At 50.4% G+C, this 16,890-nt stretch overlaps 7 protein-coding genes across 7 annotated transcripts; 1 reads left to right on the top strand and 6 right to left on the bottom strand.

Annotated features, from left to right (window-relative positions):
- Positions 1-578: 578 nt before the first annotated feature.
- On the bottom strand, positions 579-4,166 carry CC1G_14137 (voltage-gated chloride channel; the record flags this gene model as incomplete). Its single annotated transcript, XM_002911558.1, has 15 exons — positions 579-640; positions 703-954; positions 1,005-1,194; positions 1,253-1,465; positions 1,517-1,575; positions 1,624-1,987; positions 2,038-2,139; positions 2,191-2,241; positions 2,292-2,385; positions 2,439-2,452; positions 2,509-2,627; positions 2,680-2,853; positions 2,913-2,955; positions 3,014-3,178; positions 3,249-4,166. 15 exons carry the CDS (start codon positions 4,164-4,166, stop codon positions 579-581), a joined length of 2,820 nt encoding a protein of 939 aa, XP_002911604.1.
- A 226-nt stretch (positions 4,167-4,392) lies between these two features.
- On the bottom strand, positions 4,393-5,797 carry CC1G_14138 (hypothetical protein; the record flags this gene model as incomplete). The annotated part of the gene is made up of 4 exons (XM_002911559.1): positions 4,393-5,073; positions 5,125-5,207; positions 5,260-5,459; positions 5,511-5,797. 4 exons carry the CDS (start codon positions 5,795-5,797, stop codon positions 4,393-4,395), a joined length of 1,251 nt encoding a protein of 416 aa, XP_002911605.1.
- A 224-nt stretch (positions 5,798-6,021) lies between these two features.
- On the bottom strand, positions 6,022-8,366 carry CC1G_04559 (cell division control protein 23; the record flags this gene model as incomplete). The annotated part of the gene is made up of 11 exons (XM_001830074.2): positions 6,022-6,209; positions 6,263-6,423; positions 6,478-6,534; positions 6,585-6,693; positions 6,750-6,914; positions 6,965-7,144; positions 7,192-7,523; positions 7,574-7,667; positions 7,723-7,765; positions 7,826-8,222; positions 8,275-8,366. 11 exons carry the CDS (start codon positions 8,364-8,366, stop codon positions 6,022-6,024), a joined length of 1,818 nt encoding a protein of 605 aa, XP_001830126.2.
- Positions 8,367-8,643: 277 nt separating this feature from the next.
- On the top strand, positions 8,644-9,466 carry CC1G_04560 (UDP-N-acetylglucosamine transferase subunit ALG14; the record flags this gene model as incomplete). The annotated part of the gene is made up of 4 exons (XM_001830075.2): positions 8,644-8,797; positions 8,847-8,983; positions 9,039-9,260; positions 9,311-9,466. 4 exons carry the CDS (start codon positions 8,644-8,646, stop codon positions 9,464-9,466), a joined length of 669 nt encoding a protein of 222 aa, XP_001830127.2.
- A 93-nt stretch (positions 9,467-9,559) lies between these two features.
- On the bottom strand, positions 9,560-10,556 carry CC1G_04561 (splicing factor U2AF 26 kDa subunit; the record flags this gene model as incomplete). The annotated part of the gene is made up of 5 exons (XM_001830076.2): positions 9,560-9,962; positions 10,015-10,123; positions 10,176-10,385; positions 10,438-10,491; positions 10,542-10,556. The coding sequence occupies 5 exons, from the start codon at positions 10,554-10,556 to the stop codon at positions 9,658-9,660; spliced, it is 693 nt and encodes a 230-aa protein (XP_001830128.1). The 3' UTR covers positions 9,560-9,657.
- A 456-nt stretch (positions 10,557-11,012) lies between these two features.
- On the bottom strand, positions 11,013-13,045 carry CC1G_04562 (serine protease; the record flags this gene model as incomplete). The annotated part of the gene is made up of 15 exons (XM_001830077.2): positions 12,770-13,045; positions 12,606-12,705; positions 12,485-12,550; positions 12,366-12,430; positions 12,301-12,306; positions 12,218-12,234; positions 12,111-12,160; positions 12,019-12,054; positions 11,878-11,955; positions 11,798-11,818; positions 11,631-11,745; positions 11,550-11,576; positions 11,310-11,495; positions 11,105-11,255; positions 11,013-11,056 (listed from the first exon to the last, which is right to left on the bottom strand). Exons 1-15 carry the CDS (start codon positions 12,987-12,989, stop codon positions 11,013-11,015), a joined length of 1,182 nt encoding a protein of 393 aa, XP_001830129.1. The 5' UTR covers positions 12,990-13,045.
- A 2,546-nt stretch (positions 13,046-15,591) lies between these two features.
- CC1G_04563 (hypothetical protein) lies at positions 15,592-16,857 on the bottom strand (the record flags this gene model as incomplete). Its single annotated transcript, XM_001830078.2, has 6 exons — positions 16,615-16,857; positions 16,532-16,559; positions 16,366-16,475; positions 16,250-16,314; positions 15,780-16,199; positions 15,592-15,727 (listed from the first exon to the last, which is right to left on the bottom strand). Exons 1-6 carry the CDS (start codon positions 16,825-16,827, stop codon positions 15,592-15,594), a joined length of 972 nt encoding a protein of 323 aa, XP_001830130.1. The 5' UTR covers positions 16,828-16,857.
- Positions 16,858-16,890: the final 33 nt, after the last annotated feature.

The raw sequence follows: 16,890 nt of genomic DNA on the forward strand, positions 1-16,890 counted from the left end.
GAGGATACTTTCCTTTGGGTAGGTGTAGAGAGATATAGCGCGAGGAGCTTGTAGGGTTTATGCACAACTGAACAGGGTTAGTGGATCGCAAAAGATGCAAGCCAGCCGACGCGTGTGGATGATCGAGGACGCGGGAAGCATTTTCCTTCTTTGGATAGTGGGAGAGTTCGAGCCTGGGCGGAAGCAAAAACAACATGGGGATTCGAGGTTACAGGTGATGTAGTAGCAGTGACGATGTACACGAAAGAGAGAGAGCGCATTTACAGGAGGTAGTTATAAGAGTGAAGCAAGGCCACTTTAGGTTGTTGGGGATATAGCAAACAAACCGCCATGTCAGCAGCAAAAAATGAAGCGGGAAACGTCCTTTTACGCGAAAGGGAATGTAGCACAGAAATGATTAATAGAGACAGCGTGTCAAGTCGTGAGGTGTAAAGTATAGTTTATAACGGCCAAAGTGAACCGGCGTTGTCCATCACTTTATCTGGATATGAACCGTCCTTGGAGAAACAGCAAGAAACAGGAACCGCATATGAGGGGTATGTATCCGTATCCAAGAAGACTGAAACGATACGGCACGTTTACTTCTCTTCGAACTCGGTGAGGAAAGCGAGCCAGTTCTTCTTCTCGACAATTCCCTCGTCTGTCAAATCCAGAACATTAATAACCTGTGGGATGATATCCAAAGGTGCAAATGCAACTTACACAACCCTTCGCTGTCAACAACCACGACGTATCGAGCGCCCAACTTGACAAAGAATCGATGAAGCATCTCCAAGGGGGATTGGTTGGTGAGCGTCAAGGGTGCTTGATCCATGTAAGGTGTGAAATCGTAGGGGTCGCTGGACGAATGGGTGGGCATCGCAGGTTCGGCAAAGGACGAGATCGAAGAAGCCATATCGTTAGTATAGGGTGCACCGAAATACACCTCAGCCGTCGGGTTATCAGCCACGATACCTACAAAGAAAGATCAACAACCCGTAAGGTCGAGAAGGAAAAGAACCTACTGAGCGCATGCTCAAGTTCGTTGGTACCGATGTATCCAACAAGTCGCACACCATCATCATTACCGTCTGGTCTCAGAATAGGGAAGCCTAGATCGTGAGCGCCAGTCGAAATGAGCGTAAGCAATTTGTCGCTGAGGCTCTGGACAGTGTTCTTCTCGTCGATCCTGATAGATGCCATATCTCTCGAAATCTGCCAAGGACTGGGTGTGAGATGCTGAATCGACCCATAAGCACGATTGGGAACCTACAACATCGCTAAGTTGGAGATTGCCCCAGACATAGTCATTCTTATAATCGAGGTAGGGCAGCTCAGAGAGTTCAATGACCAGATCATAGATACCCTTGGGCTCCAGAGCATCCGCCACCGTCTTTGCAACGAGGACTGAAAGCATGACTGGGACCGCATACGTCAAGGTATCCGTGAGCTCAAACATGATGACGGCGAGCGAAACGGTGGTGCGCTAAATATGGTGTTAGGAATGGCCATGGTCTGGGAGCGGTGTGTCACGTACAGTGACACCAGAAAGAGTGGCTGCAGCTCCAACCATGGCGTACAGACCAGGAACAATGCCTATCCCAAGTCAGTAAGAGAACACTTTCCACGACAAACGGAACGCACATCCTAGGTCCCCATGGCACGAAGCAAACAGCCTCGCATCTGGGTTTCTAATCTGGAGATATTGCATCGCAATACCCATGACACGACCTGCACATGCTCCAACACCGAGGGTGGGGATGAAGATTCCAGCTGGGACCTTGATTCCAAAGGTTACGACCGTAAGACCACCTTTCACCATCATGGCGATGAGAATGGCTTTAGCAACAGGCCAGGCATGTTCCCAGGACCCAGGGCTAACTATGCAGAGGCCTGAATGGGAATCGCCTCCAGGACGACATTCAGAAAAGAGGTTGTAGACAAGTTCCGTCCCTCCCATACGCGTGTAGGGGTTAAGGAAGCAGAGGCAACTGGTAATGAACGTGATCTACGCGAACGTTAGCGATGATCGTACGGGGGATACCGGGGGACGCTTACAATCAAAACTTCGCAAATAGGATGCCTTCCAAGCCACGTCTTGCCACGGATGTTCTTGCTCCAGCGATAGTTCAGTTTGGAGAAGCAAGCACCATACAATCCCTGTAATGTCCTCAATAAATGAATGAAAGACGATCGGCGAAAATGACTTACCCCAAGGACGCCGAGAAGAAGGAATGGGCCGAGTTCATAAGCATGCCAGTCCTTTCGGGAGATTAGAAAGTACAGATGTGAGGGCTGGTGTACTAACGCACCTTGTCATAAGTGACTTGGAATAGCACAAGCTTTCCTGTGCCAAACGGATCAAGCATCTTGAGGGTAATAGCAGCAATCATGGCGCAGAAGAAACTATAGGCGACACCTTAGACAGGATGAAAGGAACCACTTGTCATGTCACTGACCTTCTCCACATAACCTTTAGAAAGAGTGGTACGTGAGTAAGAATAGCAAGGTTTTGGGCGCGCATCGTACCTTTGGAGGGAAGAAATAGGAGACTTCCTCGAGACTGAACAGTGTTCCGCCAATAGGGGCTCCGAAAGCGACAGCTACACCTGCAGCGCAGGCCGCACTCAAAATTTCACGACGTTTGGCTGAGCTACAGTTGAGTCCAGGCGGGGTAACGAATGGTTATGGTTTACACACCTTCATTTAGCTCATACTTCGAAGCGATACGACTGACAATGTTGCCAACACAACTTGCAATGTGAACAAATGGACCTTCTTTGCCGAGGGACAGACCAGAAGCAACAGACAAGGCCAGACCAACCGCTTTGGTGAACAAGACTCGAACACCAAGGTAACCGTGAATGACGAAGCCTAGCCATCGTGTTCAGGGGATATCCAATTTAGACAGGATCAATCAACCAAACGCATACCTGACAAAATGGTCTTGATCTCCGGGATACCACTTCCTGCAGCCTACATCCAACAATCAGCCTAATGTCCACGAAGTTCCCCGTGAAATAATGTTGCTCACGTAGTAAAGAACTTTGCGCCCGTGCGTAACGGGCACCTTCGGGGCCTTCGAACCAGACGCTCCCGTGGATTTGATCCCAGCGACACCGGACTCCTTCCGAGTTACGAACGTTGTCGACTTCGTGAGGTAGATGGTCAACAAACACGAGACCAGAGCGAGGGAGAGCTATATATCAAAACACCAAGCACTCTGTCAGAAGATAGAAGCCAACTCCGAAATAGCTGCCAAGACTCACCGCAACACCGATATACGAAGTGTACTCCACTAGGACTGCTTGGTGCCCTTCCCCAGCTGAGAATGTCTCGGGCCACTTGATCCAGGCATCGCAGAGTTCGGTTGCTTCAGACGGCGAACCTGACGCAGGCGTGTCGCCCACAGGGCAGCAGAACCGCTGGGCCTTCCACCAGCCATCTGCACAATAGCCTTCCTTGAAGTCGAACAGCAATTGCTCGCTGCGCACGACAAGGAACGCCACGACAGCTGACAGGAAACCGACAATGGTGACGATTATCCACCCCAAACTCTTGTCGAACGCCAGGCGGAGACGGGCACGAATCGATTTGCGCTTGCGTAGCTTTGAGAAGCGTAGAGAGTCTTTGATAGCATCATGAAGCCAGTCGATAGAGGTGTACGAAGAGTACCAGACTCGGATTCCGTTGATTTTAGCGTCCAGGTCGACTTCTTCGGGATCCTTGTGATCAATGGGCGGGTCATAGGCGGATATTGGTCTCGCGCTGCTGAGACGAGCGTACGCGAACCCTCGAAGGCTTTGAGGAGTATAGACTGGTGTATCGTCGCTGTTTATGGTGTTTGTTCGTGAAAAGGCCTTGAGAAAGGGTACCGAACCCAACCGCCCTCCCGCGAATGTGTTTGAGGCCTTATTCTTGAGCCTCCGTCGTCGGGGTAGGGTTCCATAGGAGCTCGCGTCCTCGTTCTGCAGGGACGTCGTTTCTGTCGCTACTGAATGTCCCCTTGCCCTGCCTCGCTGGCCGGTTTCTTCCTGTTCATCATCTTCATCCCGGTTGCCATTGACCCCGGATATCGTCTGCACCGTCGCGGTACTACTGATTCTCAGTAGCCGTTCACGGCGAGACTCTGGGTCGAGTGGTGCATTATAATTTCGTGGATCGGTGAGATTTGCACCCGGGGGCATGGCCAGGGAGAGGGGGAGAAAGGTGGGATGGTGGTGGTTCTGTCACAAGAACCCGTTCCACGGTTCCAGACTTCCAGTGTCACTTGTGATGTCGCCAAGTACCCGCAAAATGGCAATCACATATTCACCCCGCGTCCAACTTCCGAACAGTTCTCATGCCAGCCCAGGTGCAAAAATTCTGTAATAATGATACAGTATTATGATACATCAACATTATTATGTGCTTTCAACTACTTCCATTGGTCGTCGGGTTTGGAGCTGTCATTGTTGTCCCATGCGCCGCATACGCTCCAGGCGCCGAGGCTGCCAAACTAGTATTCCGCGCCACCAACGAGTTTAGGATAATCGCAAGACCGCTCATCTGCGCAGACTGCAGCAGAGAGACGTTAATCTCTAAGCTCAACATCGAACCGTTGGCAGACGACCCTCTAAGAATAGCTGGTGGTTGGGGCTGTCCTTCTGGCGGTAGCGCAGTTGCCGGCACAGGGATGATTCCAAGAGCGTGAAGCGCTGGTAATGATGATACGGGAAGTTGAACAGGGATGGCACCACCAGGCTGATACGGTGTGTACGTTGTTGGACTCGGGGCTGTCGTCGGCGTCGCAGGAAATGTTGATGTTGTGGCATGGGCTGCGGGGTTACCATACGGCTGGGCGTAGGCATAAGAATAGGAACGGTAATACGGCGCCGATATTGGTGCTGGCGTTGTAGTAGTCGGTGTACTTGCTGGAGCAGCAGGAAACTGTGTCATCCTAGCTGTATTGGCAGCTAAGCGCTGTTCCTTCTGTATCCGATCCAATTCGTTTCTGGCCGTCTTCAGTTCATTGCTTAACACCGCTGTCTCCGTTCGCTCCGCCTCGAGAACCAATTGCGCTAACACATAGGCCTGGTCGTCCGGAGAAGCGCGCTATTAAAGCCTAATGAGTTATCGGGACCTTCCGAAATAGACATGACATACTTGTCCCTCTCGAATTTTAACCCTGCGCCAACGTGCTTTTAGCCGTTCAAGACGCTTATAGCACTCAATGGCAAACTTGGTTTCTGTTACAATCTGAGCATAACCAAAAAAAGATGCTGCTTGTGACAGACTAACCTTCAATTTCGGCCTCGAGTCCTCGGTCCACGGACTTGCCCTTCCCTTTGCTGTCCAAAATGGCCTGGAGATCGTCCTTGGGCTGTTGGTAAATGTGATAAGGAAGGAGCCGTTTCACAACATCGTGTTCGTCTTCAAAAGGCGTGTCGACATCAGGGTTGAGCACAGCAGCCTGGTCCTCGGCAATTCGAGTTGCAACCCTGGAACCTGATTAGGCCAATACCAGAGATGATAAGACATCGATGACCCACCTCGCAGCAGTAGCAGCAGTAATCTCTAGCTCCTCAGCTGTCCTTTTCTCCGCCTTGTGTGGTTTCCACGCAGAAGAAGGATAACTTGTTTCGTTTTGAGCAGGTTGTTGGACTGCCGGCTGGATGGGAGGCTGCCAGACTAGGGACCCGGACGAGGTCGAGGCCACAGGAGATGGTGCGACAGTGTACCCATTGGAAGTTGCACCGTTTTTCACGACAGATGCAGTCCAGTTTGGAACTTTTTGAGTGCTTTCGGTGTTCAAGCTCGAGGCGACGCCTGTCGACATTTGTCGTTTTGGTTTGTTAGAGTTTGGGCCCAAGAGCCCGTGACCGGCACCGAGCCTTTCATTAGGGCAGGCCCGCCTCCGGAGCAAGCTCAAAAAAGAAGGTTGTTCCCATCTCTGCAATGGAGAGCAGGTTGGAATTCAGGCCTAACAGGGTATTTCTGCTGTACATGAGCACGAATTATATAAGGTAGTAGTCGTAGTCCTCGATGCAGCAATTCTTGTGGTTAACTTGCCTGGGCCAGTCGACCTTTCACAACCTTTAACATCTCAGTCGCCCGACCCACATCCTCTGCATTGCTAGCGGCAATTGCCTCCAGATACTCTTTCGCCAAGTTAAGATTCCCGTTAGGTATCGTCATCTGGTATTCAGCGACTTCTATGCTGGATTTTGCGTATTCTGTGATGGGTCGGTCTAGAGGAAGACAGGTCAACAACCAGAAGGCCAAGTCAGCGATTTCAACCTACTGTTGGATTGGCATAATTCCACCACCCTCCGATGGTACCCCACAGCCTCAGCATGTTCTTCAAGCAGACGGTGAAGCCTTGCCAATTTGAGACACAATGTGCTTTCATGCGCCTCGGAAGAAATCAGAGCTCGCTTGTAACAGTCGATCGCTTCCCTAGGCCTTTTAAGGGGCTATCAACAATGCTTCCTCGACAGAATCTCGGTCCACACTAACCTTCCAATCTCTTCATAGCATGAGCCTTGAGCTTGCCATAGTCGCACATCATATGGCCTAATGGGAGTGAGATAGTCCGTCCACTTTCAAGTTGTAGGGGGCTTTACCTTAGGGCCGTTGCATGTTGATAGTAGTAGAGGGCATAGTGGTGCATGCTCAGTAGCTCGTAAGCCTGACCCAGACCATACCACGCTCGATAGTCTTTCCGGTTGATGTCTATGCAGAGCAACAAGGTCAGCGAGTTTCAAAACGGGTTTTCAAGGGTCACGTACCAACAGCGCGACGGTAGGCTTCAATAGCGGCGTGTGAGTTCTTCATCTCCACGTATTCGTGACCCATCAACGTCCAAGCGGTCAGATATGTCCGATCCAGCTGCGTAGCCCGGCGGAAGTACTTGACCGCCTTTTCGTGCTCCTGACGAAGGGAATAATGATTTCCTGGCGAAGATAGTCAGAATATACGCATGTCTACGAGGCGGTTGACCCACCGACTAGACAACATATCTCTGGACGGTCCTTGTCGATGGCAAGGAAATCTTGCGCTAACCGCGACAACTTCAACTTGTTGTCCTGAACGTAGAGGATGTTGGAGAAGATGTCTATGTCGTCGACTCGGTACGGGTCAATGCCTAATATCCGGTCAAATTGTTGCTCTGCCTGTTCGTAATCTGCGAGGCATTAGATGGAGGTCATCAGGATTGGTGAAAAGACATACCGTGAAGATGATAAAGGATAGCAGCGCGCAAGCTCATCAACCACATGCTATGCGAAAAGTAGTTTTCAGACAGCAAGCGATCGCACATTGCGAGTTCAGTTTCTGATGGATTCTGCAGCTCAACAGAAGTCTTTATGATGAAGAACTGGACTAGCGGATGGGTTGCCGGCAAAGGGACAAGAGCAAGTAGCGAGTTCAGCTCTTCTACGTCGTTGATGCAGCTGCCGAGGAGGGACCACGCCGACCAGTTCCACGGATAAGTTGCGATCGACTGCAGAGCTGTGGCGATGGCTTCGTCGCGTCGTGATAATCTCGACAAAAAGAGCGCCTTCCTGGTGCAAGTTAGCATAGCGTTGGGGCCGGTACGATTTATTGCACACACAAGAACTGACACCAGGGATCTTGGGAATCCTTCACGCGCTCTAACATTGCATTGATGGAGTCGTTCACCGGGAGTGGAGGCTGATGTCGATTACCTGGATAGCTATCAACAAGAGGTCTCATCAAGTCACGGTGACAAAAGAAACACACTATCGAGCTTGTGCCAGTCGATCAAGGCCTGTCTTTCAGTTGCCTTTCTCGTTGACGAAATAAATACACCATATGCTTTGTAGAGCTGACTGAGGAGACTCACCAGGAAGAAACTATACGTGCTGAGGAAGAGAGCTTTGGAGCTACTGCATCCCTGCAGCATGAACGCCACCCTCCTAAATTCTCGAGCATCGAAGTAGGATTTGGCACCGACCAACAGGTCTTGTTCATTCTCCAGAGCCCGATACTCGAGTTGTTGCTGCTCTGGGGACAACACTATCGGTTTCGGCGCTTGAGGATGTTGATTGTAAACAGGGACCAGGCTTGGAGCCAGGGGCTGAGCAGGTTCCGGTGTAACGGATGTAAACGTTGAAGGAGCGGCTGGCCTGGCGGGTGTTGAGGTTTCAAAGGGATTGGCAGAACCCCCCGGGGCAGGATCCACCGGTCCGTGAAGGGGTTGCTTCTTCTCTGCTGGGATACCCAGTAGTATATCTGTTGCCCTGAGTAGATTGGTACACGAATTTCCTCGAAGAGTCGTAAATCAATCCACACCATTTCGCTGCTACGAATAGACCACGGTCGGAGCAGTCCTTGACTGCTGCTCGAATCTCCTGGAGGATTTTGGGAGTAATTGGGTCGGTCATAGTAAACTATATCCTCTGCTACTACATTAGCTTTAGGGTCATTTTAAATTATAACGGAACTGACCTGTTTCAGTGAATTGGGTTACCCAACATCATCGTCGAAAGCAAAGCTGGAATCGACGCGCCTCGCGTAAACCGGACGCTGATCGCGACACGCGTGATGGCGTGGCCATCATCACTTCCTCGACCTTCACCATGACTTGTATCTGAACTCAACCCTTTCGTGGTCAAATCTACCTTGGACATATCTGGGAGGCACGACCTAGTATTTCTGGACATGACAATTTGGCTCAGTGCTATTCTGGGCTTCTCAGCACTTTCCCTGGTGCTACTCTTTCGGTTGTTCTTCACTCTCCCTGCGACCAGGTTCAAGAAGCCCGCGTCACGGAAACCTAGCGCTACCTGCAGCCTTGCGGTCTTCCTCGGCTCTGGTATGTCTCCTTGGCGGCCTTTGGACTCTCACTCAATCCTTCGTTCCAGGCGGCCACACCAGTGAAGCGCTTGCCCTGTTGAAGGGAGTTGATCTCCAACGATACCAGCCACGACATTATTTCGTCAGTGAAGGTGACAACCTCAGTGTCAAGCAGGTTGTCCAATTTGAGCAGTCGAGGGCAAACGTACGTTGTCGTAGAAGGTAGTGCTTATGTGTGTACTTAAATGCTTTGGCTACAGAATTCTAGCTCCCAATACCGAGTTACAACAATACCTCGTGCTCGCCGTGTTCATCAGCCTCTGATTACCACCCCCTTGACCGCCCTAATCTCTACTTATGCATGTGTATATTACTTCATGGTCGAACCATTCTTCCATAAGAAGTGCCCGTTCCCCGAGGTACTCATAATGAACGGACCTGGTACCTGCTTCATTCTCTGTGTTGCAGTATACTGGAACAAGGTCCGTGATTCTTTGGGCGGTAAAACAGAAGGCTGCTCACAGAAAGACAGCTCTTGGGGCTACCAGCTCCAACCACAATCTATGTCGAATCGTTCACCCGCGTGAAAGGTCTCTCATTAACCGGCAAGCTGATTCGACCTATGGTCGACAGGTCAGTTCGTCTTAATCTCGCAAGTAGACGTTCTCATGCAATGGAATTTACCTAGATTTATTGTACAATGGCCGCAATTGCAAGGACCCGGTAAAGGGGAGTACCATGGGGTCTTGGTATGATGCTAAAAACCTGAAAACCTAAAGTGTAAAAGCGTTGGAACAAATAGTATAAATGATACAGACTACGGGAAAGCACAACCGGAAAGCAGTCTTTTGAAAGACATTCACTAGAAGTTATAAGCGGTTATTTCCTGGTCCACCTATCCTCACCACTGTGGGTTGTCCTCCTTCCAGGACTGGCGCTACGACCCCTTCCACCTTCCCGCTTAGACGGCTCCCAACCACCAGCACCGTTCTCATTCTTTGGGGGATTGAGTTTACGCTCGAGACGTTGGCCGTGGCGCAGCTGTCTGAGCAGTTCAGGACTGGGAAGTCGGAGATGCATAAAGTTGCAGAATCCGCCACGGTTGCATTCGCCGTTCTCGTTTTGGCGACAGCAGGCTTCGCGGAAATCTGTCACTGGCGAAAGTTCAGCGTATAACGGGCGTCCTGTAGAAGATGTTAGAAAATGCATTTTTATGAAAAGAAACGCATTACGCACCTGCATACCACCTCTCGTTGCAGCTGTCGACCGCCGCTTGTGCCTCAGTTTCCCATTCATACCGAGCGTATACGTTACCAATCAGGTGGTCACCGACGTTATCGCAAACCTAGGCGTCCAAAGTCAGTAAATCCTTCTATGAAAAAAGAAGAAACACGCACATGAAGTTCGAGAAGATGGCCAAACTTGGCAAGCTCGCAGTAGAGGTCCTCATACACTGCATCGAAACCCTCTTGCAATTCCTTCTCTGTGAGTTTGCAAACGGGGTCGTGAGCGGGGTTGTGATAGACGTTTGGAAGGAGGATGGTCTGGGAGAATGGTGGTTTGATGTGTTTTCTTGAGCAACGGTCGCCGTGTCGACAAGCTCCAATCTATACAATCCCCGTCAATATTGCAAGATTCTCAGAAGATGGTTGGACGCACCTTGTAATAGAAAGAGCAGTTTACGCGGTCCTGCTCTGTACCGAAGATGTTAGCCTGTAAAGTGGTCAGAGAAGACACCCAATTCCACTGTTAATCCAGCGTACCAAGTGCGAAGCCATAGTTTTTGTTCAAAGATGATGGACGTCGAGTGCAGAGGCGTTGAGGACGCTGCACGCAAACCATACCTCCATTAGTAAGTTCTCACGGTTCCGAACTGCCCCAGAATGTTCCGGCAGACCTTCCCAAATTGGAAGTGTACTCCACCGGCGCCGGTTGAACTTAAGCGCCCAGGGTGCAAGTGGGTGCCACAGCTTTGTCATGAAATAGCTGAAGGGTGGATGGGGTGGAGAACGAACGAGAGGACTAGAATTTTCTGCATCACTTTTGCTTTGATTTACTCCAGGATCTGTTCTGACAAGGCATACAACGCACATTTTCCAAGGATTCTTGTTGAATTGGGAGATGGAATGCATACACGATGATTGCCACCCGTGGTGGTTAAATAAACGAAAAGGAACTTCTTTTTTCCCTTTACTTTATCATCCTAACTTTATGAAACAGCTCCTTTAAGCACTTTACAGAGGGCCGATCTGCGCAAGGTTGTTGGCAGTTGTAGAAGCTACAATGATGGATTAGACGAGGTATGCGTGTAGTCTGGGACACGTACGAAGGCCAGTGACAGCTCCCTTGACAGAAAGGTCCTTGATCTTGGCCTCCATAGCAGCAGGAGAGATATTTCCGTCCTTTGAGATCAAGTACGCGACCAAGCCAGCGACATGGGGCGTGGCCATCGAAGTTCCAGAGATGCTGTTGGTTGCCTAACATGACTCGGTCAGGAGACTCCCGGAGAAACATCCATGGGAGGAACACACCGAGTTGCTGGCACCGATCCATGCGCTGATGACATTCTGTCCAGGTGCAAATACGTCGACGGCCGCGCCGAAGTTGGAGAATGAGGCTTTGCCATCCTGAATGTCGGTCGCACCAACGGTGATGGCAGAGGGTGTCCTTGCGGGAGAAGTGTTGGCAGCATCCCTGTTGTCGTTCCCAGCAGCAACCTATACCAATAGGTGTTCAGTAAGTGACGGCAGATTTCTTCAGATGCGACTTACGGTAACGTGGATTCCAGCGGCCGTTAACTAGACGAGGAAAGTCAGGCAAACCCAGATCATGAGGGACGGGGTTGAGCTCACACTGGCGACAGCATTGTCAAGAGCAGTCGAGGCACTGCCGCCAAGGGACATGGAAACAACCGAGGGTCTTCCAGAAGCGGCAACTTGGGTTCTAATCCAATCCAAGCCAGAGACACTGGAAATGATATTTAGACCGTTGATTTTCTCAAAGGGATCAGGAGCTTCACATTCCAGCAATGCTTCCAGATCTGCAGATAGGCGTGTCAGTGGTGCCTTCAAGTGGGATGCGAACTGAAGGGAGACATACCCTCCATCAGTCAAAACCTTGACGGCGATGAGAGAGGCGTTCTTTGCGACACCGAACTGGGCGCCAGCAGCGGTGCCGCTAAAGATATAGGAGCCCAATGAGCTTTAGAGATTTGGGCGAGAGGTTGACGAGATAACTTACGCGCAATGGGTTCCATGACCGTGACCATCAGTGGTGCTGATGAAGCAGACCATTAACGGTCAGTGTGCGGTGTTCAGGGGCTAGGGGCTTACCCTGTGACACCGAAGGTACCTCCCCATCGAGCTCGTCCACCAAATTGGGACTGTACAGTCGTCGATCAGCACATGCCAACTCATGCTCCACGAGGGGCAAGACACACATGAGAGACCAGTATACCTGCCAATCAAATTGAATGGTGAGATGGTTCTTTGTACAAGTCATAAAATTAGAACGATTACCCACCGGTATCTATCCGAAAATGTCAGCCACGATCTTCCGAAGGCAGTAAGAGGAGATTGAACGCGCACCGGCAATATAGATGTCGACACCGCTACCGGCCGAAGAATCGTAGGTGTACTGATAGTCGAGTGCACTTTCGGAATGGATTAGAAATGCGCAGACGAGGCGTAATGGAGGCTAATCGTACGCGACATCCGTGTTGCTGAGCCTCGCGGCCTGGCTGACCCTTTGAAGACCCCAAGGAGCATCGGACCTGATCCAGGGGAGTAAGTACACCCAACCACACCGAACGTGAAAGGATGTCCTACTGGGTGACAGGGGACATGGTGTACATGATACCGTCCTCAGTGATGTACTCTACATCCTCAGATTCTCTCAAGGTGTTGAGAGCCTGGTCGTTCAGAATGCCTAGGTGAGATTGGAAGTCAGTCGCGACCGAAACATTGACACCATGATAGTAGGGAACGCTAACCAGCAAACCCGTTGATGAGGCCCCAGTTAACGGTGTTGGCGGCGAGCCTGAGCTTGCGAATCCATTGCTTGCGCGACACACCGGGTCTGAGCTTGACAATGTATTTCCCGGTGGTCTGTCCGGGGAATCTTTCCACCGACTTCAAGGACGGCCCTGGTGCTGAAAGCACAGGTTCCGCCAATAAGACAGTGGCAGCCGCGAAGGCAGCGAAGAAACGCATGGCAGAGACAGGGAAGCGACGGGCAGGTCAGGAAGGAGAGAGAGGTCACTTGGAAAAGGTTCCAGTGTAGTGAACAGAGGACATGTCGAAGCGCTTTTATACCTTCAGAACACACTACTGAAAGCCTGTGCATATGCTTCCTCAACCAATGCGCCGCTTGCCGGAAGTCAATCGTTTCCCGCAATGAAGTCGCCTTTATGGCTGCAGGTAGCCAACATTGCGTCTGCACCACATGCAACTTGCGATTGGCTGGGACCACTGGCAATCGCGGCAACGCGTTCGAGAACTAAAAAGGTGATGGTCGTAACCTTACGGGGTTTCAGAATGAATGAAGTCTTTGCCTAATCCACATTCATCTGCCGTTATGCTGCATGTTTTATCCCATAGGACTAATATCCTGTGATAGCTGTGAGTAAGAAGAGAAAGAACATACAAGGGCATTCGAAAAGAACCACATCCGCGACGTCTGAGAAGTGTTGATTCGTGTGGAAAGTGAAAGTGAATATCAAGAATAAAGTCCGGCACGCACCTAATCCACCCCAACATATCAGAAAGCTACTCTATTTGTCATCCTACTCTCCAGACCTCCTCGTCTAGTGTCTAGTTTTGGTCTAGTTGGCCTAAAAATAGCATCCAGTCAATGGAAGCGATAGGCACAAATTCGGAAAGTCGACGACAGGAGCGATGTGAGAGAAGACCAGGCTTGAAGACTAGCAGTATCAGGCTACGTGCTTCTGTGCCTCTAACTGAAAAGTAGAGTATGGTAGCAGAATAACACCTTTGAAAACAACCGGGGTTGCTCGCGGCAGGGGGGTTGCCAAATAGCATTATCCGATCTGAACCGCTTAACTATAACCTTTCAAGCCGGTGCCTTCTCGAGAGACGAAAGCGGCAGTCCGCTTATGGTGGTGGGCCAGTTAGGACCTAGTGGACTTCGAAAACCTCACCTAAATGGGTCATGGTTGGCCCACATTCTCGAGACTCTCGAAAGCGCTCCTCCCAGTCAAAACAAAAAAACCTTGAAACATGGGACCTTATCAAAAGTCAACAATGCCTGGTAGCTTTTTGAGCCACTGAGACGAGTTACAGTGACGCAAACTGTACCTGGAATTGGGCACCACCAAACGGAGTTTGAAATTCTCGATCGCGAGAACGGGAATAGGGGCTCAGTGGGCAGTTGGCGCGCTTTGCATTAATATATTGCAGCACTCACGACGCCATTCTATGACCTCAAAGCGACGTCAGTACAGAAAGATGAAGATCCTCACTGTTCTGACTTAAGATAAATTAGGTCTGCGAAGTTCTGAGGGCACTGCAGCACCCATCGGGTGACCCGGTGGGTAGAAACGGTAAGCGCGCATCAGCGCGCCCGAAAAAATTGGACTACTGCGAACCGTCCATCGAAAAATCACTTACGGATGATATAGAAGGCCCTAGCGACTGTAATGGACTCAGTTTTTGGCCCGTTCCCTCACTTCCTAATTGTTGGGAAACACCACACAGGTGTTTATCGTGTGTTGATGACCATTCGCGCGCTAGCGCGGACGAAAATTATAAATAACCTCATTACCAGCCCGAATTTCGCTGTCAAAGTCCATAGAGGGGTGGCACGGACATGGGAGAGCACCATCCCCGGAAAGTTGGGAGGTGTTCTCCCCTCCTTCTCCCTCTTCTCTCTCTTTAATTAATTAACCATTTATTTAATATTCGCGAAACCCACCTACATAATTGGACTGCCACGAAAGCCTCTCTGGCTCCTTGTGGCACGGTCTTACAACCACTCTGGCCCCGCCGGATGAGAGTCTGTCGCTCAACATAACGCAAACCGATGGTGTTCAAGAGTCAATCTGATGGACATTCTATAAAGAAGGCATAGCGTACCCTGATTAAGGTAGGCATCCTCTTGCTCGTACATCTGCCTTGTTCTCTATAAGTATCCAAAGGGGATCCCGGAGATAGCTAAACTCACAAATCAGACATAGCACCCTCCTTGTCGATGGGTCAGCATGACGGTCACGCCTCGAAATAAGGATAGACCCTATGTAGTATGGGATCGATTCCACATCGTCCAGATACTCGATAGTCCCAACTTCAACCAGTAAGCGCCATCGCGTTCCCTTCTGGAAAATTAGTGATCCCTGTGTTGGATCTATCCTAGAGATTGCCCCAGAGGGTCAAGTTCAATCCACAGAACCACCGTCGTTAGCTTCTTGATCTTCTGAATGCTATCTCACGACAGCTAGTAGACCTCTAGAGCAGTCCTTTTGCTCTCCCATTGCGTGCCATATAGAAGCCGCTAGTCGCGCCATAACGGTCGGATTCCATATGCAAGTTAAGTATCGTGGGAGTCAGGAAACTAAGGAAGAGGCCGTCAGAGGTAGCATCCAAAGTCGGCATTCCGGGATCTGAAGAGGAGACTAAAGGAAACTTGCGAAGGTCGGCTGGGCTCCCGTTGGGTCGGAGTCGGAACGCGAAACGCGGTTTCATTGGCGTGACGCGTATAGAGACCGATATACTCGCAATCTTGGAAGGAATTGAAGTGGAATGGATGTTTCGGAACACTACAGCAAGACCTGCTGAAATAATATACAAGAGATCAGATTCAAACAAACGCGTTGCTCCAGATTCCAAAGAATGTGAGCCACCAAGCACGATACAGAGTCATCACTCCCTCTTCTTGGACAATGCGTTTCGCGCAATCGACCAATCCTAGGTATGGATCAGCTTCTTCTCTCAAGCTACAGCAAGACGTTAACTTCATTGGAAACTGGAATAGACTGGTCCACATACCCAATAACATCTTCATCAGTGCCATAGTCTTCTGCAGCTTCGCCATCGCTGCCGTCTGCCTCCTGATGGACCGAATTGTACTCTGGCGAGGCGTGGTTGCGTTGGATGGCGAGTCTGGTCGCGATGACTTCAAGAGGGGTCATAACGGCGGTGCTGACAGCTGCCAACACAGAGTAAAGCACAATGGACATCACTGAGACACCCTCAACCTTCATTTCTGGCGCGGAAAAGGCAGGCAACAGGAGGCGGCGGAAGGGTCCCAGGATGACAACTACCCAAACGATATGGGAGATTTCAGCCGCCATGAGACCGGGAGTGAGGTAGAGGACCCATGGGCGTTGGCGCTCTGTTGGGGTGAGAAGGACGCGCAAGGCTTGCATTACGTTAAAGTAGCCTAGCTTGGCTGGCGTGGTAATTGATCTATTCACTGTTTAAGTGCTTGAATCAGACGAGACCGGATAGAGGCGTACCGATAGGTGATGATAGTCGATGGCAGCGAGACAATGAGCATAAGGATACTGTAGAAGAGGGTACCCTGTAAATTAATTAGAAACAGTCAGTTTAACCAAGGGTAGGCATGTTTTACCAGAATGCCAGAATCTGGCGCCCGATACTTAGAATGTCGTCTTGGCTTGTCAGCATCGAGGAATAGGACCACAAAGATAGTGAGCGCAAAGGTCGTGATAGCGGTAGGCACTGCAAAAATCCTTGTCAGGTCGATCCAGGGTCAAATGCTACTGAAGAGCACTTACTCAGACCCTTGTAAAGTCCAGCCCAACCCTTTGTGAAACGGGTGTAAGTCCGCATGCCAATCCACAATAGCATATACACGTACTTCTAAACGATACACTCTCGTGAACATAGCAATGTAGGATTTGACGACAGGGCCGGTATGAGGTACTGCGGTGCCTTCTTCATCGAGGTGGAGGCCTTTAGGGTTGTAATTGGCGCGGAATCGAACAAGGACGCCTGTGAATGGTACCACCACTGCCATTACTACGGCCAAGGTGATCCACAGGAAGATAAGGTCAAAGAATCCCAAGTCCATGGTTGTAGTTTGGGAAGAAGGACTTCAAGGAAAGGCTGTGGATATGCGCAGCTCACCGCTGAC

This window comes from Coprinopsis cinerea (genome assembly GCF_000182895.1).
Source record: "Coprinopsis cinerea okayama7#130 chromosome 3 map unlocalized cont3.3, whole genome shotgun sequence".
Classification (NCBI taxonomy): Eukaryota; Fungi; Basidiomycota; class Agaricomycetes; order Agaricales; family Psathyrellaceae; genus Coprinopsis; species Coprinopsis cinerea.